Source organism: Salmo salar, chromosome 04 (genome assembly GCF_965601325.2).
Source record: "Salmo salar chromosome 04, fSalSal1, whole genome shotgun sequence".
In the NCBI taxonomy this organism is placed as follows: Eukaryota; Metazoa; Chordata; class Actinopteri; order Salmoniformes; family Salmonidae; genus Salmo; species Salmo salar.
The window spans coordinates 56,690,318-56,718,167 of record NC_138294.1 but is presented as its reverse complement, the minus strand read 5'-3'; the positions used below and the strand labels follow the sequence as shown (position 1 = coordinate 56,718,167).

The 27,850-nt window shown below is 44.9% G+C and overlaps 2 protein-coding genes across 2 annotated transcripts in view; both read left to right on the top strand.

The window, feature by feature from the left end:
• Positions 1-1,197: 1,197 nt before the first annotated feature.
• LOC106603376 (arf-GAP with Rho-GAP domain, ANK repeat and PH domain-containing protein 1) lies at positions 1,198-20,906 on the top strand. The gene is made up of 29 exons (XM_082974581.1): positions 1,198-1,418; positions 2,306-2,366; positions 2,587-2,672; positions 2,809-2,940; positions 3,056-3,125; positions 3,236-3,356; positions 3,495-3,712; positions 4,216-4,322; positions 4,400-4,599; positions 4,799-4,878; positions 5,117-5,299; positions 5,455-5,629; positions 5,789-5,914; positions 6,107-6,242; positions 7,939-8,041; positions 8,171-8,366; positions 12,843-13,052; positions 13,212-13,427; positions 13,580-13,685; positions 13,946-14,093; positions 14,229-14,306; positions 14,460-14,534; positions 17,465-17,582; positions 17,755-17,868; positions 18,080-18,213; positions 18,313-18,395; positions 18,511-18,561; positions 18,724-18,787; positions 18,875-20,906. The coding sequence occupies exons 2-29, from the start codon at positions 2,355-2,357 to the stop codon at positions 18,917-18,919; spliced, it is 3,387 nt and encodes a 1,128-aa protein (XP_082830707.1). The 5' UTR covers positions 1,198-1,418; positions 2,306-2,354; the 3' UTR covers positions 18,920-20,906.
• Positions 20,907-24,122: 3,216 nt separating this feature from the next.
• The window catches only part of LOC106603240 (cGMP-dependent 3',5'-cyclic phosphodiesterase), a 50,074-nt gene continuing 46,346 nt past the window's right edge, over positions 24,123-27,850 (top strand). The window contains exon 1 of the mRNA XM_045717061.2: positions 24,123-24,479. Coding sequence (XP_045573017.1) covers positions 24,375-24,479 — 105 coding nt within the window. The 5' untranslated portion in view covers positions 24,123-24,374. The remainder of the gene's footprint in view (positions 24,480-27,850) is intronic.

The window sequence follows — 27,850 nt, the reverse complement described above, 5'->3', positions numbered from 1 at the left end:
GACAGACCCTCCACCTCCAAATCGATCCCGCTCCAGAGTACAGGCCTCGGTGTAACGCTCACTCCTTTGACGATAAACGCGAATCCGATCATCACCCCTGGTGAGATAAAACCGTGACTCGTCAGTGAACAGCAATTTTTGCCAGTCCTGTCTGGTCCAGCGACGGTGAGTTTGGGCCTACAAGCCCTCAGTCCAGCCTCTCTCAGCCTATTGCGGACAGTCTGAGCACTGATGGAAGGATAGAGCGTTCCTGGTTTAACTCGGGCAGTTGTTGTTGCCATCCTGTACCTGTCCCGCAGGTGTGATGTTCGGATGTACCGATCCTGTGTAGGTGGTGTTACACATGGTCTGCCACTGCGAGGACGATCAGCTGTCCGTCCTGTCTCACTGTAGCGCTGTCTTAGGCATCTCACAGTACGGACATTGCAATGTATTGCCCTGGCCACATCTGCAGTCCTCATGCCTCCTTGCAGCATGCCTAAGGCACATTCATGCAGATGAGCAGGGACCCTGGGCATCTTCCTTTTGGTGTTTTTCAGAGTCCGTAGAAAGGCCTCTTTAGTGTCCTAAGTTTTCATAACTGTGACCTTAATTGACTAGCATCTGTAAACTGTTAGTGTCTTAATGACCGTTCCACAGGTGCATGTTCATTGAACAAGCATGGGAAACAGGGTTTAAACTCTTTACAATGAAGATCTGTGAAGTTATTTTGTTTTTACGAATTATCTTTGAAAGACAAGGTCCTGAAAAAGGGACGTTTCTTTTATCAGTCGGCATTTATAAAATTGTACTGAAACTTCCTGTTTCCATCACAGCTGTCGTGATTTTTAAAAATACGATATGACTTTACTCGCATAAAAACTGTGGATGGAAACGTGGTTAGTGACCCACTCAACAAGAAATCTAACAAACATTTGACAAAGTCTTTGTTACACAGTCCGCCTCTCGGCTAACATCAGAGAGGATACTTTCCATATAGGTATTAATTATCGTACTTCCAGGAATCGCTGGCTAATCTAGCCAACTGCTTACTGGTAAACACGATGATTTGACTTTGGAACATCTGGCCAGCTATCCCAACTGACCGCAAGATGACGCTATTATTTATTGTTATGGTATGACATTGATTTCTCTCTCACACATACACACAGCCTCTTTCTCAATACACTACCATCATTTCCTAATTTAGACAGATTAGAATGTTCTCACCTCTCTCATGTCACTCACCAGAGAAGAGGGAAGAAGACTGTTAAGGTTGGTGAGTGTAAACTTCAATATTGCAAAGGAAAATTACTTTTTTGGGGATATATTATCACCCCAGTACATTGATATTACTGAGCGTTTGTCATTGCATCTTCAACATCTTATGTACGAAGGTAGCAGTTCAGCAGAGAGTTACAAGAGTCTAAAAGCTACAGGTAAGGTCACAGATTGCCCCTCGCTGCTATGCTTTACCTGCCTGCTGTGTTCGCAGATCTGCTTATATAATAATCATAGATTTTCTGATGAAAATTGACTGTCATGAATGTACTTTCAAAAACGAGTGGTATTCTTCATAGAATTAAAATTAGTTATATTCCTTATAATATACTGTAGAATTTACAGAAGATACAGTACAGGTCAGACTGTACAGGTTCACCTGTAATTGCACTGTCTCAATATGTAAATTATTATACCTTACTCCTATGCCTGTGGTCCTGTGCCATGACATGAATTAGGAGTCATGGAGAAGCTGCTGTAAATGTCAAATAAAGTCTGTTTGTTCAGGGTTATTGCAGTTTCATGAGGAAGATTAGGCTCTCTGATGCCAGTTTCTTAAGTCCACTTCCTGTATATAGTTGCTGTGATGAGAGGGGCCATTGTCACAGGGAAGGGCTCACCAACCCAAGCAGGTGGCCAGATTACAGTACCCATTTCTTACTCGAACCCCGTTAGTTTATCTATTTGAACTATTCTCAGACTTTGGGAATAATTATTTAGTTATTGTATAAAGTTACTGTATTAATTGACTTCCTTACCAGCAGTTGTGAGGTTACTACACTTCATAGTTCTGACTTTATGTTTGATTATTTGGTCAGAGTCAACATGCAGGGGTAATACGTGTCATACAGCTATTGTCTTTCGTAAAATGTAAACAATCGATTTTAGCTGACATGTGATGTATGTAATAGTTTATTCGGTATCATCAGGTAAACCTGTCCGGGCACATTTTTTCATTGGGACCTGTGACGCAGCATAACAGAGAAACAATTCCTTTACTGTAATCCTTTGGCTTCAGTTGTTTGTCTCCACCTCTTTGTCACAGCTAACCTGTATAGCTGTTCTGGAGTGAAGAGAGGCCAGACACAGATGTCATGGCAGACAATGTAAGTTATACTGTAAATCTGTATGTGTGGGTGTGTATGTACTGCTTGAATGTACTATTTGCCTCTTCTTGTGTGTGATTACAGATGTTTAGAGCGATTGAGTGTTGGGCATTTATGTTAGCGATTGTACACATGCCAGAGTTATTTTTGTACACAAGTTATTAAAGTGTGAAGGATGATATTTTGATCCATTGTTTGCATTTTGTATTCTGCACCATAGGAGGATGCATTGCGGGCCATGCAGAACTGTTTCCACAGTCAGTTTAGTGTGGATGAGGCTGAGTACGAGGACATTGAGGAAAACAGGTGTGTTTCTGTTGAACTGTTTTACATGTGAATTTGTGTGTGAAGCCTTCGTCTACATGTTTTGGTTATTGCAAACATGATGAGATAAGGGGAACATTCATGTCCTTGGTGCTTTTGTGGGTGTCTTATATCTCAGGAGAACATCTGTTGATGAAGACAGTATCTATCTTGGCTGCACACTGTCACGATCATTCAACCCTGAAGACTCTGATTTTCACCACTCTTCTGTTATCAAGATGGGCTGGCTGCACAAGACCCCGCCTAAGGGGTAAGAGAGAGGGGTGTGTGTGCTTGTACATGCATGCGTGCATTTGTGTGTTGGTTCATGCATGTGTGTGTGTGTGTATGCATGAGAGTGTAAGTAATCTCTGTTTTATCTGCAGGACCCTTGTTTTCCAGAAGCGTTGGGTGATGTTGGATGCACAGTACCTTCGGTACTTTCAAAATGAGAAGGTCCAGACGTCTTCCATACAGCCACACATAGGTTCACGGATCACACTGTCTACTGTGTAATACCTTACTTATTATAGCCCCTCTTCTTCCTCGTCCTCTCTTTTCCTCAGGAGGTCTACTCAAAACGGATCATAGCCATACTGTCTGTCACTGAAGTGCTTAATGTTGGAGGGCAGAAGTTTGAGGTGGTGACAAGGAACAGGACTTTCTTGTTCCGTGCTGAGAACAACAGTAGGTGTTCAGCCTAAAATAACAATGGTCACAATGAGGAAATATCAGTAATTTGTGGGCGTTATTGATGTAAAGTCTACACCGGTTGTATTCGGTATGCATGTGATAAATACAATTTGATTTGATGTGTGTTTTCAGCTGTCAGGGAGGAATGGGTGTCAGTACTGAAAGAGACTATTCAGCAGCGTCGTAACAGCATGGAGATGCCCCTTATGAACTTCAGTGATACGAGTGGACAGAGTGCTAGGAGAGTCTCGCTCATTAGTAAGCAAGGATTCCTGGAGATGAGTGGACTGCGCTCCAAGCTCTATGTAGTCATCTGTGCCGACAGGGTCTTCCTCTATAGGAACGCTGAGGTGTGTATCTATGGTGCATGTGTGCATGCATTTGTTCTGAAATATATATTTTTAAACGTGCATAAAAGTTCTTTAGGTGACAGGCCAAGGTCTCCATATAAATTATAACACTTAATAATAATGCTAATTTAGGCTTAATTAAATTAGCCTCTAACAACATTTTGGTTTATCACTACATTTTGGCTGTCATTTCTACTTTTTGATGAAGATGTCATTTTCTGTCTGTACAATTCAAGGATGAGATAGCTACAGATATGGTTTTTATGAGTAATTTTCTGAATCAGAAATGAAACAAATTATACTGTGAGGAGACACTTGTATATTTGGGGAATAAACATTGATATCAATAATGATTACTCATGCAGATAAGGATATAGATGATCTAGCTACAGCCAGTCAGTGAATTCCCAATTTATATGATGAGGCTGCCATTCAAACAGCTAAGACTAGCTACATTTTTGAGTTGATAAGAAATAAAAAACCTGTGATGTTCATGTCATCAGGAGCACAGCCAGGGTGTTGGCATCACCTCCATTGAGATGAATTTGGGTACTGTGAAGGGCACAGACAAACGGTCCTTCAACCTCACCACCTTCTACAGGAAATTCAGGTGAGTGAGACTGACCTATGACCCTTTAATGACATCCCACAGTGAAACCCCCTGTGACCTCTGTTCTGTGTGGTTAGGTTTGTGGCCGAGTCAGAGCAGCAGAGGGAGCAGTGGGTTGAGGCCCTGCAAGCCTGTGTCAGTCACTCTCTGTCCAGCAACGCGGTGGCCCAGAAGATCTGGTCTGAGGAGGCCAACCAGCGCTGTGCAGATTGTGGAGCCCCCCAACCAGACTGGGCCTCTGTCAACCTGTGTGTGGTCCTCTGCAAATGCTGTGCAGGTACAGAACCATTTCCAGAGGTCGGTCCAGCCTCAGAAACTAATGGATCAAGACTCAAGAGCTTTGATTAGATTCTATAATGATCATATTCAAATATGTCAGGTTAACAAAAATTGTATCACATTGGTATGTTAGGTAACAGTGCCTGGTAGAGGATATTGAAATCTAACTCTCTTTAATCAATTTCTCTGTGGTTTAGGGGTGCACAGGGGTCTGGGCCAGAGTGTGTCCAAAGTCCGCAGTCTGAAGATGGATGAAAAGGTGTGGACTGAAAATCAGGTAGGTACAGTTTCTCATTTGTATTCTATTGTATTATTACATGGATGAGTAACATTACATTCTCACCACCCATATGACTGGCTTCCTCTGTTTATGTTCCTCACACTATGCTTTCTATCTTATTTGTATAATTGTATTATATGTTGTCTTTGAAAAAAATATCTTCTCATTGTTCACCCTGTTAATAAAAGGACTAGTCTTTCAGGTCAAGGTTCTAATGTCACTCCCTGTTCATCAGCTGTTCCTGTTGCTAGGTAACAACAAAGTAAACCTTTTCTGGGCAGCTAACATTCCACCAAGTGAGATGCTCTGTCCATCAAGTGACAGTGAGGAGCGCCAGCGCTTTGTTACTGCCAAGTACTGCCAGGGGAAATACCGCCGCTACCATGCACTGTTTGGCCAACAGGAAGCCCTCAACAAAGTGAGGCACTCAGATTTTCTCTAATTTGCTCTCTCTCTCTCTCCATCTGTTTCTCTCAAAAGTTCAGACTTGTCTACTCTGCTCCCTGATTCCCTCTCTACCCCCCCCCCCCTCTCTATCTCTCTCCCTTCCCTGTCCTTCTCCCTATCTCTCAGGCTCTGTGCAACACCATTCAGACAGGTGATGTATTGGAGACTCTGTCGCTGGTGTTCTCTGGAGCAGATGTGAACTGTTATACAGGTGATCCAGAGCTGCCCAGCCCTGTGTCTATTGCCCAGCACCATGGACAGACACTTCAGGTGGAGTTCCTCGTTCACAACCACAACACAGGTAGGAGCAGTGAAACCAGCCTCATTTATCAAATTCTCTGTAATCCATGCCTGCAATGTTACATCAATCATATACTTGTGTTGAACACAAATGTATGGGTTGTATTTCTTGTTCAGTAGAGGTGACATCATCAGTATTATATGTTTTTCCTCTCTCCAGAGCTCCCAGGGTCAAGGGCCGGAGAGCACACAATCTTAGAGGCTGCTCTCCCCGTCTCACACACTGGTTATCTGTTCAAGATTGCCTCCTCAACACGAGCAGTTACAGAGCGCAAATCAAAAGGAGGTGGGTCATTCTTGATATTATGTTTGTAAACTAAAAATGTTTGAATTGTTTGGACATGCTTTAGATCTGAATTTCAGATGAACTAGAGAGCAACTTGCAAACTTCCAACCTGATATTCCTTTTTGGTAAGTGACATTGGTTTAATGTAAATTCAGTTACCGTAAGCTAATTGTAGCATTTTGGAACATGTAGATTTTAGTCGTCGCTGGTGCTCTTTGAACCAAGGTACCTTCAGCTACTATGAGAGTGAGAAGAGCTCCAGCCAGAGTGGACAGATGAAGATGAGTGATGTCCTTTGTCTGGTGGTCAATCCCCAAGGGAAACATGGGTAAGACAACACGACAGATGGTGTTTTAATCCAAAACAGTGTGAGCTTCAGAATAATGTTTATATTTGTACAGTATGTATATATACTGCTCAAAAAAATAAAGGGAACACTAAAATAACACATCCTAGATCTGAATGAATGAAATAATCTTATTAAATACTTTTTTCTTTACATAGTTGAATGTGCTGACAACAAAATCACACAAAAATAATCAATGGAAATCCAATTTATCAACCCATGGAGGTCTGGATTTGGAGTCACACTCAAAATTAAAGTGGAAAACCACACTACAGGCTGATCCAACTTTGATGTAATGTCCTTAAAACAAGTCAAAATGAGGCTCAGTAGTGTGTGTGGCCTCCACGTGCCTGTATGACCTCCCTACAATGCCTGGGCATGGTCCTGATGAGGTGGCGGATAGTCTCCTGAGGGATCTCCTCCCAGACCTGGACTAAAGCATCCACCAACTCCTGGACAGTCTGTGGTGCAACGTGGCGTTGGTGGATGGAGCGAGACATGATGTCCCAGATGTGCTCAATTGGATTCAGGTCTGGGGAACGGGCGGGCCAGTCCATAGCATCAATGCCTTCCTCTTGCAGGAACTGCTGACACACTCCAGCCACATGAGGTCTAGCATTGTCTTGCATTAGGAGGAACCCAGGGCCAACCGCACCAGCATATGGTCTCACAAGGGGTCTGAGGATCTCATTTCGGTACCTAATGGCAATCAGGCTACCTCTGGCGAGCACATGGAGGGCTGTGCGGCCCCCCCAAAGAAATGCCACCCCACACCATGACTGACCCACCGCCAAACCGGTCATGCTGGAGGATGTTGCAGGCAGCAGAACGTTCTCCATGGCGTCTCCAGACTCTGTAACGTCTGTCACATGTGCTCAGTGTGAACCTGCTTTCATCTGTGAAGAGCACAGGGCGCCAGTGGCGAATTTGCCAATCTTGGTGTTCTCTGGCAAATACCAAACGTCCTGCACGGTGTTGGGCTGTAAGCACAACCCCCACCTGTGGACGTCGGGCCCTCATACCACCCTCATGGAGTCTGTTTCTGACCGTTTGAGCAGACACATGCACATTTGTGGCCTGCTGGAGGTCATTTTGCAGGGCTCTGGCAGTGCTCCTCCTGCTCCTCCTTGCACAAAGGCGGAGGTAGCGGTCCTGCTGCTGGGTTGTTGCCCTCCTATGGCCTCCTCCACGTCTCCTGATGTACTGGCCTGTCTCCTGGTAGCGCCTCCATGCTCTGGACACTACGCTGACAGACACAGCAAACCTTCTTGCCACAGCTCGCATTGATGTGCCATCCTGGATGAGCTGCACTACCTGAGCCACTTGTGTGGGTTGTAGACTCCGTCTCATGCTACCACTAGAGTGAAAGCACCGCCAGCATTCAAAAGTGACCAAAACATCAGCCAGGAATCATAGGAACTGAGAAGTGGTCTCTGGTCACCACCTGCAGAACCACTCCTTTATTGGGGTTGTCTTGCTAATTGCCTATAATTTCCACCTGTTGTCTATTCCATTTGCACAACAGCATGTGAAATGTATTGTCAATCAGTGTTGCTTCCTAAGTGGACAGTTTGATTTCACAGAAGTGTGATTGACTTGGAGTTACATTGTGTTGTTTAAGTGTTCCCTTTATTTTTTTGAGCAGTGTATATTCTATTCGTGTTTCCTGCTGAGTCAGTTATAGTCATTCCTTTGAGCTGTACCATGACTCTGGGAGAGTCTACCTGTTTGGAGAGGATTCCCCTGACACGGTGAGGGAGTGGATCAAGGCCATCGGCAAGGTAACCACACCTCTTTAAAACTAGATTTCAATTAGTATTATGATAGATTGGTAAATGGTAGTTTTATGTCTAGCTACTGTATAGCTATACAGTTATGTATAGCTGCTGCCTTGTCTTGTTGTGTGTCAGGCCCTGGTCCCCCCTGTAGCAGAGGACCTGGTGGGCTGGTCCTTTGAGCGGGTGGGCCGGCTGCGCTACACTGCGGGCCAGAGCTTCCATTGCCCTTACCTGGGCTGGTTCTCCCTGGGGGGCTCCAGACTGCTCCTCCTCCTCAACGGAGAAGACCAAGTGGATAACATCGACCTGCGAAAACTACATGAGCTCTGTGAGTCACACCTGAACCTGGCACAGTGGGGCATACGGTGCATTCAGAAAGTATTCAGACTCCTTTACTTTTTCCACATTTTGTTACGTTACAGCCTTATTCTAAAATGGATTGAATAGTTTTTTCCCCTCATCAATCTACACACAATACCACATAATGACAAAGCAAAAACTGGTTTTTAGACATTTTTGCAAATTTATCAAAAATGAAACATCACATTTATGTACAGTACCAGCCAAAAGTTTGGACACACTGAATCATTCCAGGGTTTTTCTTTAATTTTACTATTTTCTACATTGAAAAATACATTTAAAAAACTATGAAATAACACATATGGAATCATGTAGTAACCAAAAAAGTGTTAAAGAAATCAAGATATATTTTATATTTGAGATTCATCAAAGTAGCCACCCTTTGCCTGGATGACAGCTTTGCACACTCTTGGCATTCTCTCAACCAGCTTCATGAGGTAGTCACCTGGAATACATTTCAATTAACAGGTGTGCCTTGTTAAAAGTTAATTTGTGGAATTTCTTTCCTTCCTAATGCATTTGAGCCAATCAGTTGTGTTGTTACAAGGTAGGGGTGGTATACAGAAGATAGCCCTATTTGGTAAAAGACCAAGTCCATATTATGGCAAGAACAGTTCAAGTAAGCAAAGAGAAATGACAGTCCATCATTACTTAAAAGACATTAACCTCTATGGGCTAGGTGGGACGCTAGCGTCCCCCCCGTGGTGCACTCCATCAACAGCAGGTGCATTTCAAGAGCGGCAAATTTGAAACCAAATAAATGTCAAAATTCAAATTTTTCAAACATACAACTATCTTACACCCTTTGAAAGATAAACATCTCCTTAATCTAACCACGTTGTCCGATTTCAAAAAGGTTTTACGGCGAAAGCATAAAGTTAGATTATGTTAGGAGAGTACATTGACAATAGCTGTGTGTAATGTTTTGTCAATTCAAAGACAGGGTCACCAAAACCATAAAACCAGCTAAAATGATGCACTAACCTTTTACAATCTCCATCAGATGACACTCCTAGGACATTATGTTAGACAATGCATGCATTTTTAGTTCTATCAAGTTCATATTTATATCCAAAAACAGCGTTTTACTATGGCATTGATGTTGAGGAAATCGTTTCCCTCCAATAACCGGCAGTCAAGTCAGCACCACAAATTAAATAATTAAAATTAGAAAACATTGGTAAAATATTATATTGTCATTTAAAGAATTATAGATTTACATCTCTTGAACGCAATCAACTTGCCAGATTTAAAAATAACCTTACTGGGAAATCACACTTTGCAATAATCTGAGCACTGCGCCCAGAAAAATACGCGTTGCGATACAGACTAGCCGCCATGTTGGGGAGATCTAAAATCGAAAATACTATGTAAATAATCCATTACCTTTGATTCTCTTCAGCAGATGTCACTTCCAGGTATCACAGGTCCATAACGAATGTAGTTTTGTTAAAAAAAAGCTCATCATTTATGTCCAAAAATCTCCGTCTTGTTAGCACATGATCTAAGCCTTCACTTCATGAACGAGGGAAAAAAATATATTTACGTTCGTTCAAACATGTCAAACGTTGTATAGCATAAATCATTAGGGCCTTTTTTAACCAGAACATGAATAATATTCAAGGTGGACGAATGCATTCTCTTTTATAACGTATTGGAACGAGGGTACCCAACATGAACTCGCGCGCCAGAGTCTAATCGGCCATCACCGTTCCATGGCTCTTGTTCGGTCAGATCTCACAGTAAAAGACTCAAAACACTTTGTAAAGGCTGGTGACATCTAGTGGAAGCAATAGGAAGTGCCAAAACATTAATCAACCCCTGTGTGTTTCAATGGCATAGGCTTAAAGGTAATTCAACACATCAGGTATCCACTTCCTGTCAGAAAATGTCTCAGGGTTTTGCCTGCCAAATGAGTTCTGTTATACTCACAGACACCATTCAAACAGTTTTAGAAACTTTAGGGTGTTTTCTATCCATATATAATAAGTATATGCATATTCTAGTTACTGGGTAGGATTAGTAACCAGATTAAATCGGGTACGTTTTTTTATCCAGCCGTGAAAATACTGCCCCCTAGCCCCAACAGGTTAAGGTCAGTCAATAGGGAAAATGTCAAGAACTTTGAACTTTTAAAGTTTCTTCAAGTGCAATCACAAAAAACATGAAGCGCTATGATGAAACTGGCTCTCATGAGGCCTGCCATAGGAAAGGAAAACCCAGAGTTACCTCTGCTGCAGAGGATAAGTTCATTAGAGTTACCAGACTCAGAAATTGCTGGCCAAATAAATGCTTCACAGAGTTCAAGTAACAGACACATCTCAACATCAACTGTTCAGAGGAGACTGCGTGAATCAGGCCTTCATGGTCAAATTGCTGCAAAGAAAACACTACTAAAGGACACCAATGAGGAGAAAAGGTTTTCTGGGGCCAAGAAACACGAGCAATGGACATTAGACCGGTGGAAATCTGTCCTTTGGTCTGATGAGTCCAAACTTGAGATTTTTGTTTCCAACCACCGTGTCTTTGTGAGACGCCGAGTAGGTGAATGGATGTTCTCCGCATGTGTGGTTCCCACCGTGATTCATGGAGAAGGAGGAGCTATGGTGTGGGGTTGCTTTGCTGGTGACACTGTCAGTGATTTATTTCGAATTCAAGGCACACTTAACCAGCATGGCTACCACAGCATTCTGCAGCAATGCCCCATCCCATCTGGTTTACACTTAGTAGGACTATCATTTCTTTTTCAACATTACAACACACCTCCAAGCTGTGTAAGGGCTATTTGACCAAAAAGGAGAATGATGGAGTGCTTCATCAGATGACCTGGCCTCCACAATCACCCGACCTCAACCCAATTGAGATGGTTTGGGATGAGTTGGACCGCAGAGTGAAGGAAAAGCAGCCAACAAGTGCTCAGCATATGTGGGAACTCTTTCAAGACTGTTGGAAAAGCATTCCAGGTGAAGCTGGTTGAGAGAATGACAAAAGTGTGCAAAGCTGTCATCAAGGTAAAGGGTGGCTACTTTGAAGAATCTAAAATCTAAAAAATATATTTTTTGGTTGACACTTTTTTTGGTTACTACATGATTCCATATGTGTTATTTCATAGTTTTGATGTCTTCACTATTCTTTTACAATGTAGAAAAAAGTGATAATAAAGAAAAACCCTTGAATGAGTAGGTGTGTCCAAACTTCTAACTCGTACTGTAAGTATTCAGACCCTTTACTCAGTACTTTGCTGAAGCACCTTTGGCAGCGATTACAGCCTCGAGTCTTCTTGGGTGTCACGCTACAAGCTCGGCACACCTGTATTAGGTGAGTTTCCACCATTCTTCTTTGCAGATCCTCTCAAGCTCTGTCAGGTTGAATGGGGATTGTCGGTGCACAGCTATTTTCAGGTCTCTCCAGAGATGTTTGATCGGGTTCAAGTCCGGGCTCTGGCACAGTCACTCAAGGACATTCAAAGACATTCAAAGGACATTCAAAGACACTCCTGCGTTGTCTTGGCTGTGTGCTTTGGGTCGTTGTCCTGTTGGAAGGTGAACCTTCGCCCCAGCCTGAGGTCCTGAGCGCTCTGGAGCAGGTTTTCATCAAGGATCTCTCTGTACTTTGCTACATTTCCCTTTCCCTCGATCCTGACTAGTTTCCCAGTCCCTACCGCTGAAAAACATCCCCACAGCATGATGCTTCCACCACCATACTTCACTGTAGGGATGGTCAAGGTTTCTTCCAGACGTGACACTTGGCATTCAGGCCAAATCATTTAATCTTGGTATCATCAGACCAGAGAATGTTGTTTCTCATGGTCTGAGAGTGTTTAGGTGCCCTTTGGCAAACTCCAAGCGGGCTGTCATGTGCCTTTAACTGAGGGGTGGCTTCCGTCTGGCCACTCTATCATAAAGGCCTGATTGATGGAATGCTGCAGAGACGGTTGTCCTTCTGGAAGGTTCTCCCATCTCCACAGAGGAACTCTGGACTCTGTCAGAGTGACCATCGGGTTCTTGTTCACCTCCCTGACCAAGGCCCTTCTTCCCCGATTGCTCAGTTTGGCCGGGACGGCCAGCTCCAGGAAGAGTCTTGGTGGTTCCAAACTTCATCCATTTAAGAATGATGGAGGCCACTCAACTTTATCAAGTTGTAGAAACATTTCAAGGATGATCAAAAAAATAAACGATTTTCGCTTTGTCATTATGGGTTATTGTGTGTAGATTGATAGAAAAACATTTATTTAATACATTTTAGAATTAAGGCTGTAACGTAAGAAAATATGGAAAAAGTCAAAGGGTCTGAATACTTTCCCTAACTGTAGGTTAAGGAAGTACTGCAGAGGGAGAAGTGTTTTTATTTTGGTGGACCAAGAATGTTAGTGACATATAAATAACTTTTTAATAGAGCTACTTTGGTTGACAATTGATGTAAAGTGTGTGATGTGCTGTCCCAGCCGTGGAGCAAGAAGCTGCTGCTGTGGTGCTGGTGGACAGAGGCAGGAGGCTGCGTTTGGAGGGGGACAGGAGGCCTGACTTCCAGGGCTGGCTGAGTGGCATCCAGCAGGGTTTAGGGAGAGGAGATGGCCCCCTGGACCAGCAGCAGCTTACTGAGACAGAAGTCCCTGTCATCGTGGACCGCTGCATTAGCTACATCACACAGCATGGTAAGTGGACCTAGCATGGCATCGGTTGGGCCAGATACCTAACAAAAGATGTGCTCTTACCAGCTCCATTATTTGATTCTATCAGTGTCTTTGTAAGCCTGTGTTAATGATATAGTGGTTATGTGTTTGTTTACGGGGGTTTTTCCTCCCCATTTCCAGGTTTGAAGTCAGAGGGCATCTATCGGAGGTGTGGTGTGAACTCTAAGATCGCCGCCCTGCTGCTCTCTCTCCGCCATGACGCCCGTCAGGTTCGTCTGAGTGAAGGGGAGCGCCAGGTGGATAATGTGGCCAACGTCCTGAAGAGGTTCCTCAGGGAAGTGGGAGAGGGGGTTTTCAATGGCCATCAGGCCTCTCTGCCATGGCTCCATACCACTAGTGAGTCTGACCTACCCTCATTCTAATACTGGTGGACCACAATGACCACACCACTGCTTTTCACTGCTCGTCTTGGTAGTCGTATCATTGGTAGCCCCATGACAAGGAGTTTTGTGCTGTAATGTGTAGGTGTTTTCTTTTTTGTCCACCAGCTGTCAGTGAGAGAAGAGAGAGAGTGTCCCAGTACCAGGCCCTCCTCCACAGCCTCCCCCCAGTCAACAGAGCCACTCTGGGGGCTGTCATCAACCACCTCTACTGGTTAGCCTCAACTCTCCACCTCTGTCCGCCTGTCCTCTTCTCTTTTCTCTCTTTTACTTCCCTCCATTCTGGTTTGTCTCTTTTCCACTGAACCTGATGAGAATATGAGTTTACATTTGGGACAGTTGTGTTTTATTGACCTGTATGTAGAATTTGTATTGTTTATATATAGATAATTGACTACTTTGTCTTTGAAAGTTCAAAACATGCATCGCTGTTGAGAAATCTCTTGTACAAATCTGTCAATTTTGTTCCCAAAGTGTCCAGTGCTTTGCAGATGAGAATCAGATGAACATGCACAACCTGGCCATTGTGTTTGGTCCCACGGTCTTCCAGACGGACGGCACTGATAACAGCGCAGGACAGGTGGTAGAGGAGCTCATCCAGAACTACCAGGATATCTTCAATGTGAGTGGGTCTGTCTCACACTGATGACATCACTGATTTATAGAAAAATAAATGGAGGGAAATGTACTGTGTTGTCACAAGAAGCAAAATGAAATGTTCTGATCAAATGGATGGATGTGTCTGTCTGTGTGGCAGGTGAATGCCGAGCAGCTTCAGAGGCAGCTGGACATGATCTCTCATGTCATCAAAGCACAGGAAGAACACGCCGAGGAGGTGAGCATACACCTATGGCATGATGACATTTTCAGAACCTCTTGCAGCAGTTGTTTCCCACCCAACTGAAATGATTAAATCCTTCCATGACCTGTCTATCTCTTACCATTTGCTGGATTGAGCATGGCTGTTGGCCTTCATTCTGTTCTGTAGGGGAACCCCTCACCTCTCACCATCTGTGGGGTTTACCTGGAGAGGAAGGAGGAGGGCTCTGAGCTGCTGGTTCAGGTCAGCTCCATGTGCACTCACCTTTCACCTTTGACTTTAGAATCCAAATGCAACAGTATGGGGTGTTCTTCTGCAATGCTTTGTGCCCAGATGATCATATAAGTTCCCTTGCTTGCTCCTAATGCTAACCCTGCCCGCTCCTAACGCTAACGCTGCCCGCTCCTAACGCTAACGCTCGCTGCCAGCTCCTAACGCTAACGCTAACGCTGCCCGCTCCTAACGCTAACGCTGCCCGCTCCTAACGCTAACGCTGCCCGCTCCTAACGCTAACGCTGCCCGCTCCTAACGCTAACCCTGCCCGCTCCTAACGCTGCACGCTCCTAACGCTAACCCTGCCCGCTCCTAACGCTAACCCTGCCCGCTCCTAACGCTAACCCTGCCCGCTCCTAACGCTAACCCTGCCCGCTCCTAAAGCTAACCCTGCCCGCTCCTAACGCTAACCCTGCCCGCTCCTAACGCTGCCCGCTCCTAACGCTAACGCTGCCCGCTCCTAACGCTGCCCGCTCCTAACGCTAACGCTGCCCGCTCCTAACGCTAACGCTGCCCGCTCCTAACGCTAACCCTGCCCGCTCCTAACGCTAACGCCGCTGCCCGCTCCTAACGCTAACGCTGCCCGCTCCTAACGCTAACCCTGCCCGCTCCTAACGCTAACCCTGCCAGCTCCTAACGCTAACGCTGCCCGCTCCTAACGCTAACGCTGCCCGCTCCTAACGCTAACCCTGCCAGCTCCTAACGCTAACCCTGCCAGCTCCTAACGCTAACCCTGCCAGCTCCTAACGCTAACCCTGCCCGCTCCTAACGCTGCCCGCTCCTAACGCTAACCCTGCCCGCTCCTAACGCTAACCCTGCCCGCTCCTAAAGCTAACCCTGCCCGCTCCTAACGCTAACGCTGCCCGCTCCTAACGCTAACGCTGCCCGCTCCTAACGCTGCCCGCTCCTAACGCTAACGCTGCCCGCTCCTAACGCTAACGCTGCCCGCTCCTAACGCTAACCCTGCCCGCTCCTAACGCTAACCCTGCCCGCTCCTAACGCTAACACTGCCCGCTCCTAACGCTAACCCTGCCCGCTCCTAACGCTAACCCTGCCCGCTCCTAACGCTAACCCTGCCCGCACCTAAAGCTAAACCTGCCCGCTCCTAAAGCTAAACCTGCCCGCTCCTAACGCTAACCCTACCCGCTCCTAACGCTAACCCTGCCCGCTCCTAACGCTAACCCTGCCCGCTCCTAAAGCTAAACCTGCCCGCTCCTAACGCTAACCCTGCCCGCTCCTAACGCTAACCCTGCCCGCTCCTAAAGCTAACCCTGCCCGCTCCTAACGCTAACCCTGCCCGCTCCTAACGCTAACGCTGCCCGCTCCTAACGCTGCCCGCTCCTAACGCTAACGCTGCCAGCTCCTAACGCTAACGCTGCCCGCTCCTAACGCTAACCCTGCCCGCTCCTAACGCTAACGCTGCCCGCTCCTAACGCTGCCCGCTCCTAACGCTAACGCTGCCCGCTCCTAACGCTAACCCTGCCCGCTCCTAACGCTAACCCTGCCCGCTCCTAACGCTAACCCTGCCCGCTCCTAACGCTAACGCTGCCCGCTCCTAACGCTAACCCTGCCCGCTCCTAACGCTAACGCTGCCCGCTCCTAACGCTAACCCTGCCCGCTCCTAACGCTAACCCTGCCCGCTCCTAACGCTAACCCTGCCCGCTCCTAACGCTAACCCTGCCCGCTCCTAACGCTAACCCTGCCCGCTCCTAACGCTAACCCTGCCCGCTCCTAACGCTAACCCTGCCCGCTCCTAACGCTGCCCGCTCCTAACGCTGCCCGCTCCTAACGCTAACGCTGCCCGCTCCTAACGCTAACGCTGCCCGCTCCTAACGCTAACCCTGCCCGCTCCTAACGCTGCCCGCTCCTAACGCTAACCCTGCCCGCTCCTAACGCTAACCCTGCCCGCTCCTAACGCTAACCCTGCCCGCTCCTAAAGCTAACCCTGCCCGCTCCTAACGCTGCCCGCTCCTAACGCTAACGCTGCCCGCTCCTAACGCTAACGCTGCCCGCTCCTAACGCTGCCCGCTCCTAACGCTAACGCTGCCCGCTCCTAACGCTAACCCTGCCAGCTCCTAACGCTAACCCTGCCAGCTCCTAACGCTAACCCTGCCAGCTCCTAACGCTAACCCTGCCCGCTCCTAACGCTAACCCTGCCCGCTCCTAACGCTAACCCTGCCCGCTCCTAACGCTAACCCTGCCCGCTCCTAACGCTAACGCTGCCCGCTCCTAACGCTAACGCTGCCCGCTGCTAACGCTGCCCGCTCCTAACGCTGCCCGCTCCTAACACTGCCCGCTCCTAACGCTAACGCTGCCCGCTCCTAACGCTAACGCTGCCCGCTCCTAACGCTAACGCTGCCCGCTCCTAACGCTAACCCTGCCAGCTCCTAACGCTAACGCTGCCCAGCTCCTAACGCTAACGCTGCCCGCTCCTAACGCTAACGCTGCCCGCTCCTAACGCTGCCAGCTCCTAACGCTAACCCTGCCAGCTCCTAACGCTAACCCTGCCAGCTCCTAACGCTAACCCTGCCCGCTCCTAACGCTGCCCGCTCCTAACGCTAACCCTGCCAGCTCCTAACGCTAACCCTGCCCGCTCCTAAAGCTAACCCTGCCCGCTCCTAACGCTAACCCTGCCCGCTCCTAACGCTAACCCTGCCCGCTCCTAACACTGCCCGCTCCTAACGCTGCCCGCTCCTAACCCCGCTGCCCGCTCCTAACCCTAACGCTGCCCGCTCCTAACGCTAACGCTGCCCGCTCCTAACGCTAACGCTGCCCGCTCCTAACCCTAACCCTGCCCGCTCCTAACGCTAACCCTGCCCGCTCCTAACGCTAACCCTGCCCGCTCCTAACGCTAACCCTGCCCGCTCCTAACGCTAACCCTGCCTGTTCTTCTCCCTCAGATCTCCCAGGCAGTGAGTGCTGAGGAGCTAGTGTGTGAGGTCCTGAGACGCGGGAACATCCCTCCACAGCAGGGGGACTATTGGAGCTGCTTCCTGGTCAACGACAACCAGGAGATGGGTAATGGTTTAGAACACCTCAGTTACAGTTGCCAAGTCCCTTTTTAAATGTATAAGCTGAAGTAGGACAGCTGTTGTTAATGAAGTGTGATATCTTTATATTGCACGATGAACGCTAATGCTCAACTTCAAACTAGTGGTGAAATACGATGTGTCTTCTCTGATTCCAACAGAGCGTCCATTGCACTACCAGGAACGAGCGCTGGCCATCTATTTCTCTCTGGGTAAAGACTGTCACCTGGTGGTCAAGAGGAACTGCTACATGGAGGCCATGTTAATCTACATAGGTAAATGCATGATTACCGGTGTATATATTATTATTTTAGCCCAGTCAAGAGCACTTTTGAATAAATTACATATTGTAGATACTTTCTGTAAAGAATAGTATTGACAACAGAAAAGGAATCTGAAGGGAGGGAAGGGGGAAGGCAACGTGTTAATTAATGATATGGTTGAAAATCAGCACAGTGAATTAGAGTTGGATGTCCCCTCCCACAGCTGGCATGGTAGACGTGTCCAGAAACAGCATGATTAAGTTCAGTGATGAGAAGGGTCAAAGGGGGAAGAGAACCTTCTGCAGACGTCTCTGTGTACTCGATGGCACCTCTCTCAGGCTCTACAAACAAGTAAAGGTAATAGAGGATGGAAGGAGGATGTGTAAGCCTATTCTGTGACTGTATGAAGTACCTACAATATGTGGCAGTATAGCTACAATTGTCCATCTTTACTAGAGTACTCAGCCTGAGAGGGAATGTCAAGTCCATGCTCTGAAAGTCTACTATGGCATCAAGAAGAGGCTACAGCCACCATCATGGTGAGAGTCAACCAGCAACGCTCCAATGACTACTGGTCTATTTTCTTAGCCATTTGGCTATTTGATGTTCCATATCAGATGTCCATATCATGTAAGTTCCCTCGTCTTCTTCTAGCTGGGGGATGACTGTAGTGTGTGAGCAGGCAGAACGAGACAAACAGCAGTGGTGAGTATCTTTAGTAGCAACTAAAGATAGTTAAACCGTAGTAACTAGTGCACTGAGGATCATGGTAAAGGTAAACCGTAGTAACTAGTGCACTGAGGATCATGGTAAAGGTATAGCCTCTATCGCTCACCCCCTCCATCTTCCCTCTCGCAATCTTCTTAGGTACCTGTGCTGTGAATCAAAGAACGAATTGATCGAGTGGCTGGCCACTTTTATGAACCTCCAGGTAGTGTCCTTTTGTGTGCACTGTAACATATTCTACTTTCCTCAGCTCTTTATTTGATTTATTTTTTCATTTTATTTTTTCATATAGCACAATAGTGACCTGTGGCCTGCAGCTTCCAGGCCAGATTCCTGATCTGAAATAACCTAATCCTGGTTTTCCACCCAGAAGTATCTTCCAGATACTTTGTCGCATCTTCAATTCTTCTCAAAAATATTTTTAAACAAGTTTTTATTTTAAGTTAATAACCACAAAGTATGTCTTTCTCTGTTATAATGGTTGAGTTGACCCTATTTATAACCCACAGCTACAGTATAGCCCTCACCCATTATACCCAGCAAGAGCAGAGACAGTTTCATTCTACAGTATAGCCCTCACCCACACCCATTATACCCAGCAAGAGCAGAGACAGTTTCATTCTACAGTATAGCCCTCACCCACACCCATTATACCCAGCAAGAGCAGAGACAGTTTCATTCTACAGTATAGCCCTCACCCACACCCATTGTACCCAGCAAGAGCAGAGACAGTTTCATTCTACAGTATATTGAAATGAAAACATACAGGCCTGAGGGTAATAGTAGGGGAGGCAGTTTAGAACTATACTACAACAACAAACTCAAACAAAAATATTAGAGGCACGTGAGAAAAATAATCTAAACACCATGTTAACTTTGAAGTTCCCTTTGATTGGGACGTAATGACAAGGTTGGAGAGCTGCAGTCGTAAAGCCATCTAAGTTTAGACACAGAGCATTCTGTTCTTGTTATTATGGTAACAGTGGTGGTCAGTAATTATTGGAGAGCAGGATTTCAACCCTGTCATGACTCAAGATCACAGCTTGTTGCATTACAGTGATATGCAGTTTATATCACTTTAATTAATTGACTAATCCTTTAACAGTACCTTAACATAAAAATGAATCTGAGGTAAGGCTAGCTAGACACCGCCCTTCGAGCAGCCAGAGCAGGGAAAGAAGACTGATCTTGTTGCTGTTGTCCAGTGCCTGGCTGGTCGAAGCCCAAGAGGTTTCTCTTTCTTTAGGCTGATTATGAATTGTTATCTGAATACCTTATTGTGATTAAGCAAGGTTGATGTCATTCAACATTTAAACTGTGTCTTTTGAAAACAATGTGTATAGTTTGTTTGTTTTAGCCTTTGATATGTCTATGTGTGGAAATATGGCTCGCCTAAAACACTGTACTAGGTAGTCATTATATTGTTATTCTCTTCGGTTATATTGTAATGTTAATGTACCTTAAAGGGTTTAGGACTGGGTCTCTGGCATGTTGCTACAGCACATTAAACACCCCCCCCCCACCCCCCCCCACCCCCCCCACCACCATTCTCAATCTCCAATAAAGTTTTATTGGTGCTCTTGTGGGGCAAAGTGCCTCTCGCTCAATAAAAAGGCTTTCTAATATCCTTTTATTTTTCAGCTGTCTGTCATTAGACGTGAGGCTGTGTGGGTAATGGCTTTACATTAGGAACTCAGGGCTGGTGAAGTGGCTCAGTCACCCCTGGTAACAACCATGCACCCCCAGTTCTTACATCACCGTCCCCATTAAGCTTCAACGTTACCATAACCTGCTCATACTTGACACACAAACGCTACGTTCATTATGGAATCTTAGATTTTAGAGCAACTTTTCTCACTTCCCCATCCTGCAGACATTTAGATCTTGCTGACTGGTCTGTCATTTAATTACCTGACATTGATTTAAAAATGTCTCTATGTTTAATGGAAGTGGAAGCCTCACATGCCAATTGCTGGTACAAAATGTTTTAGAATAACTTTTTCAGTGGTCCATCATGGAGCTAGATTAGAAACCAAAGAAGGAATATATCTCTCCGGTGGAGTTCTGGTGTCATTAATCTTTAAAGGCTTTCTGAAGGACAAAATAGAGTGAGGTGTTTATCTAATGGCATGCTAACCATTTCCATTACAATACTGACATATTCCACTCAGTTTCCACTCATAACAAAGTACTATCCAGAATAGAGAGACAGTTAAATGTAATACCGGTAGATAAAGAAAACATTTTATAAATGTTTTTCTCAGCTTTTATAATAATTTGTATTGCTTGTATAAATCTCATGTTTGGTCATGTCAATAAATTGCTTATTGCGCAAGTGAATATTTTTATTAACTCTCTGCTAGTCAGCTCTCATTCAGGGGTAGTTGGTTTATTTTTATCATACACAATTTTCACTAAACCATTTAGAGATATGGGTCTTTCTATAAACAATGGGGCTAATGTGTGACATTGAGATAAACATTTCAAAATGGTTTGAAACAAAAATTAAAATTATTTTCATGCAGTTCCACATGTGTACCAAGAGGAATAAATGTGAGCATATGCAAATTGGCCTCACCTATACAACAACATATACAGTGACTTGCGAAAGTAATCACCCCCCTTGGCATTTTTCCTATTTTGTTGCCTTACAACCTGGAATTAAAATACATTTTGGGGGGGGGGGGGGGGTTGGTATCATTTGATTTACACAACATGCCTACCACTTTGAAGATGCAAAATATTTTTTATTGTGTAACAAACAAGAAATAAGACAAAAAAAAAACAGAAAACTTGAGCGTGCATAACTATCCACCCCCCAATGTCAATACTTTGTAGAGCCACCTTTTACAGCAATTATAGCTGCAAGTCTCTTGGGGTATGTCTCTATAAGCTTGACACATCTAGCCACTGGGATTTTTGCCCATTCTTCAAGGCAAAACTGCTCCAGCTCCTTCAAGTTGGATGGGTTCCGCTGGTCTACAGCAATCTTTAAGTCATACCACAGATTCTCAATAGGATTGAGGTTTGGGCTTTGACTAGGCCATTCCAAGACATTTAAATGTTTACCCTTAAGCCACTAGAGTGTTGCTTTAGCAGTATGCTTTGGGTCATTGTCCTGCTGGAAGGTGAACCTCCGGCCCAGTCTCAAATCTCTGGAAGACAAACAGGTTTCCCTCATGAATTTCCCTGTATCTAGCGCCAGCCATTATTCCTTCAATTCTGACCAGTTTCCCAATCCCTGCCAATGAAAAACATCCCCACAGCATGACACTGCCACCACCATGCTTCACTGTGGGGATGGTATTCTCAGGGTAATGAGAGGTGTTAGGTTTGCGCCAGACATAGCGTTTTCCTTGATGGCCAAAAAGCTACATTTTTGTCTCATCTGACCAGAGTACCTTCTTCCATATGTTTGGGGAGTCTCCTACATGCCTTTTGGCAAACACCAAAAGTGTTTGCTTATTCTTTTCTTTAAGCAGTGGCTTTTTTTCTGGCCTCTCTTCCGTAAAGCCCAGCTCCGTGGAGTGATTTATTTGCCTGTCATCCAGGCAAAGGGTTACTTTGAAGAATCTAAAATACATTGTGATTTGTTTAACACTTTATTGGTTACTACATGATTCCATATGTGTTACAGGGTTCAAGTTCAATGTCTAATTTAACTGATGAATGCTTAATATACTGTATGCTATAAGAACAACTTACACTGCCATCAATGCAATGACAAAGAAAATGTGTTTTATGTCACATGATTTTGGACAAATCCGCCAAGACACCAACCATGATAAAGGGTTAAACAGGTTTTAAATCAACTTGTGAATTTCATTGAATATAGCTATGAACTCCCCCCTTATGTCTTAATGTAATGACATGAAACAAATTGTCAGATTCAATTACTTATCAACAGCTGTAACAAGTTGTCCAGTGTAGGGAATCTTCACTGATACCCTAGTTTATAGAAAGACCCATATACTGTAACTCAGTTTATATGCTTGATGGGACATTGAGTTTATTTTATTCAGATCTAATAGAATCACACGAGCCTATAAAGTTTTATTTGTGTTTTTATTATAGCCCCTTTTTCTCACAATTTCAATTATGATCTTGTCTCATCACTGCAACTTCCAAAGGGGCTCGGCGAAGGTTGAGTCAAGCGTGCTCCAAAACATTACCCGCCAAACCATGCTCCTTAACCCGGAAGCCAGCTGGACTAATGTGTCAGAGGAAAAACTGTTCAACTGACGAATGAAGTCTGAGCCTTTACCCGCCCGGCCCACCACAAGGAGTCGCTTGAGGGCAATAAAGCCCGCCCGGCCAAACCCTCCCCTAACCCGGACGACGCTGGGCCAATTGTGGACCGCCCTATAAGACTCCCGGTCATGGCTGGTTGTGACATAGCATGGGATCGAACACAGGTCTGTAGTGATGCCTCAAGCACTGCAATACAGTGCCTTAGACCGCTGCGCCACTCGGGAGGCCCTTCTTTGTCTTATTATCTGTGTCTCATTTCAAAGTTATGCCAAATGCACATGCTGGTGGATTTATGGTTGTTTTCTTTGCTGTGCTTTTCAGTAGGTAACTGAAAATCTTTTCAGTAACTTAACAGGGGACAGGCCCGTTATGATATCAGGGTCTTTGTTATTTGCCCTCATTATCATATAAAGGACATTGTGTTGCATATTATTCCCCCGATGTTCTATCTGTGTTCAGCTTTTGTCTATCATTAACCAAACCTTTCATCTGGAAAGTCATATGATGCTACCACCTTTTGACTGTTTTGTTGCTAATATGACTCAGAGTCAAATGGATCTTGTGTCAATAGAGATGCCTCATCATGGGACCAAACATCATCATTGATGTCCATTGATGTAACAATCATCCTCCTGGATTATTAAAACTTTATTAAAACTTAATACCTTAATTCAATTTAAAACCAACCAGTTATCATAGGCTACCTATGGTACACTACAGACCAACCTGACAGTGCTATTCTAAGCTAATAGACTTGTGTGTGATAGAATGTTGCTCCATGAAGCCTTCTGTTACAGGAGCTTGCACAAAGGCAACCCCCACTGAGCCAGCAAGCCTCTCTGACCCTGCTCTGAAACAATATCTCTCACTCACCGGCACTTAAAGATCAATATCACTGTGTGTGTGTGTGAGCGTGTGTGTGAGTGAGAGAGCGAGCGAGCGAGAGGGGGGAAGAGAGAGATACTTCTAAAGGTATTTCCTCTTTGCTCCTCTTGTCTGTTTTTGGAACACTGCAGTTGTTCTGGAGCAGGTGGGAATGACATTGGGAATATTCACAGACATTCACACAAACATGCAGTTTCCATACAAGTGTGCACATACGGATTGCCTAAACCACACACACACACACACACACACACACACACACACACACACACACACACACACACACACACACACACACACACACACACACACACAACATAACCCCACTCACAGTATTATTATGACAGACAAGTGGGGCGGGGCTGAGTGGAGAGAATGTTGGAGGGGAGGAGATTTGAAGAGAGTCTTGAGAGAGAGACAGAGAGAGGGGTAGACCGAGAGAGAAGCCTGGAGCATGCACAGAAATGTGTAGGCTTGTTTATGTACTGAGACTGTCTCCACTTACTCTGACAACCAGGAGAGTAATAGATGAAGAGAGCCAAAGAGACTGATAGAGAGATATTATTAGTGAAGGACAGAGACAAATAGAAAACGAAACATAGAGATAAAGAAAGAGAGACAGAAAGATAGGAGGGAGCAATAGAAACACAGGCATTATGCTGCGGTGGGTTCTTATTGCCCTGTTTCGCTTCATCAGGGGAGCAGGACGGCAGGTGTTCCCGCCAGTGGAGGAGAGAGGGGCGTACTCAAACTCCGTACAGGTAAGACTCTGCTCTCCTTATCTGTCCTCTTCCAGCACATACAGTACTAACCAGTGTCCCAGCCTCACACCGTCTGTCTCCTGCCACAAGTATCTGTACTCCACAAACTTAAGGACTGGCTTCTGTCAGTCTCTGTGAGATATGATCAGTAACCATAGTGACAGCTGTCAGTCAAGAGCAGTGTGCGGGTTTCTTCTTTTTTATAATGTTTCAACTAACATCTGTTGCATGCAATAGTGAGTAAATCTATGTGAGAGAGAGAGAGGATTCCCACCAGCTCAGAGTTGGAAGTGTTTATAATTTTCATGCTCAGCTGATTGGTAGAGGCCTCTGGTATGGCTGTGCTGTTTAGACTTGTCAAATGCAGGTGGACTTTCCGATTTGACCAAATGGTTCATGTTTTACTGGTGGCAATGTGGAGTGTTTGTGTATCTGTGTGTTAGAGGGAGGTTAGCCACCTGTTAGCCCCCCCCCTAAAATTCTACACATTTTGCCATCGGGTAAAGAACCATTTTTATAGCTAATCTCATGCTATTCTACATATTTTGCAATGATTCTAAAAGAGTTGTGCATTTTTAAGCTAATTTCCTGCAATTCTACACATATTGCCATGGGGCAGAGAGGAACACGTGCAGTTTTATAGCTAATGCCATGCTATTCTACACATTTTGCAATGAGGCAGATAATTGAGCATTTCTTTAGCTATTTTCCTGCTATTCTACACGTTGCCATGATGCTGAGAGAACATTTTGCAGTGTTACAGCAATTGTTATTATATTTTTACGACTGTTCGGGGAGGGGGCCTACCATAGAAGTCTTATTCAAATACTAGAGGGGCTATGTCATGAACCCTCAAAGTTCCAGAATGGGGTGAACATGGCAGCCATATTGGTCAGGGAGAAATCCAACCCAGTCTAATTGGAATAAATGGCAGTAGAGGCATAATCCGGATTTGATTTATGCAGGAAAGTAAAACAAAGACCATAAATGTACACATTTTTGTATTCTTGGAAAGCTGAGAGTTATTATATGATACAATATCAGTACTTATCTACGTCCAATCAACTACTGATTCTAGAAAACTTAATGGAATCATTCCTCTAAAACTGGCTGGCTACCTAGCTAACAAACGTACAGTGCAGATAAATTCTTCAAATTCATTATTTTACACAATATCTTATCACAGCACTGGCAAACCATGGTTGAACAACTCCCTGACCAAAATGGCTGGCCTTTATCCCATCATAAGAAGTTTCATGGCCATTCTAGTACTCTAATTCCATGGGGGCGACCTCCAGGGGGCCCCCAACCCCAAATGTACAGTATCAATCAAAAGTTTGGACACACCTAATCATTCCAGGGGTTTTCTTTATGTTCTACATTGTAGAATAATAGTGAAGACATCAAAACTATGAAATAGCACATATGGAATCATGCAGTAACCAAAAAAGTGTTAAACAAATCAAAATATATTTTATATTTGAGATTCTTCAAAGTAGCCACCCTTTGCCTTGATGACAGCTTTGCACACTCTTGGCATTCTCTCAACCAGCTTCACCTGAAATGCTTTTCCAACAGTCTTGAAGGAGTTCCCACATACTCTGGTCCAACTCATCCCAAACCATCTCAATTAGGTTGAGGTCAGGTGATTGTGGAGGCCAGGTCATCTGATGCAAAACCATCATTCTCCTTTTTGGTCAAATAGCCCTTACACAGCCTGGAGGTGTGTTTTGGGTCATTGTCCTGTTGAAAAACAAATGAGTCCCACTAAGCGCAAAACAGATGGGATGGCGTATCGCAGCAGAATGCAGCGGTAGCCATGCTGGTTAAGTGTGCCTTGAATTCTAAATAAATTACTGACAGTGTTACCAGCAAAGCACCCTCACACCATCACACCTCCTCCATGCTTCACGGTGGGAACCACTCTGCGTCTCACAAAGACACGGCGGTTGGAAACAAAAATCTCACATTTGGACTCATCAGACCAATGGACCGATTTCCACCAGTCTAATGTCCATTGCTCGTGTTTCTTGCCCAAGCAAGTCTCCTCTTCTTATTGGTGTCCTTTAGTAGTGGTTTCTTTGCAGCAATTCAACTATGAAGGCCTGATTCACACAGTCTCCTCTGAACAGTGGATGTTGAGATGTCTGTTACTTGAATTCTGTGAAGCATTTATTTGGGCTGCAATCTGAAGTGCAGTTAACTCTAATGAACTTATCCTCTGCAGCAGAGGTAACTCTGGGTTTTCCTTTCCTATGGCAGGCCTCATGAGATCCAGTTTCATCATAGCGCTTCATGGTTTTTGCGACTGCACTTCAAGAAACTTCCATGTTCTTGAAATGTTCCGTATTGACTGACTTTCATGTCTTAAAGTAATGATGGACTGTCAATTCTCTTTGCTTACTTGAGCTGTTCTTGCCATAATATGGACTTGGTCTTTTACCAAATAGGGGTAACTTCTGTATACCACCCCTTCCTTGTCACAACACAACTGATTGGCTCAAATGCATTAAGAAGGAAAGAAATTCCACAAATTGCCTTTTAACATCGCACACCTGTTAATTGAAATGCATTCCAGGTAACTAAATCATGAAGCTGGTTAAGAGAATGCCAAGTGTGTGCAAAGCTGTCATCAAGGCAAAGGGTGGCTACATTGAAGAATCTCATATATGAAAGGTGTGTTCAAACTTTTGACTGGTACTGTATCTATTTTTATTTATTTTTTAACCCCAAAGCCTATGGGCCCCCCCTGTCTTGCGGGGGATGCTGGGGTGTGTGGTATGCCAGTGCTGTTATTGTAACATTCATTTGAAGTTAACAGTGTAACATTGTGAAGTGTAAATATTGCATATGACTTCCTTCGGCCCTCTGATGCTATTTTAGTTTTAGGAGAATTCACAAGGAACTCTCATCAGACCCTCATACATAGGCTTCAGAGCTGCAGGAGAACAGACCAGATCCAGCTCTTTTACAGCCACAGAAGAGTATTACAAAAAAAAGTTCAATTTTAGTGAACTTTCAGTGTTGGTAATGTTTTTTGAAATTTATTTCAGCTTTTTAAAAAATTGTTTCATGTCATCCTTCTCTCTTTCTGGTACATTTAGTGTAGAAGCTGCCCCTCTTCCATATTGACTGTCTGCGTCGTTAGCCTGGCCCTTATTGCTGTGCTGAGGAAACTTGTTTGGCTAGTGGAGGTTCATAGCTGTCAGATAAGAAAGCAGCATTGGCTCAGTGTTTATGTGTGTCTGCATGGGCGATTGTGTTTATTTTAGCTTTATTCATGGTAAACAGTGGCTGGTTGAAATGCAGCAGTCAGTGTGATGAGGGATATTATTAGTTTTAGTCAGACGGTGATGGTATCCTCAGTCCCT

Coding starts and splice junctions, on each gene's coding strand:
- LOC106603376 (XM_082974581.1), top strand. Junction 13,686..13,945: donor GTCATCAACCACCTCTACTG/GTTAGCCTCAAC, acceptor TTGTTCCCAAAG/TGTCCAGTGCTTTGCAGATG. Junction 14,094..14,228: donor ACTACCAGGATATCTTCAAT/GTGAGTGGGTCT, acceptor TCTGTGTGGCAG/GTGAATGCCGAGCAGCTTCA.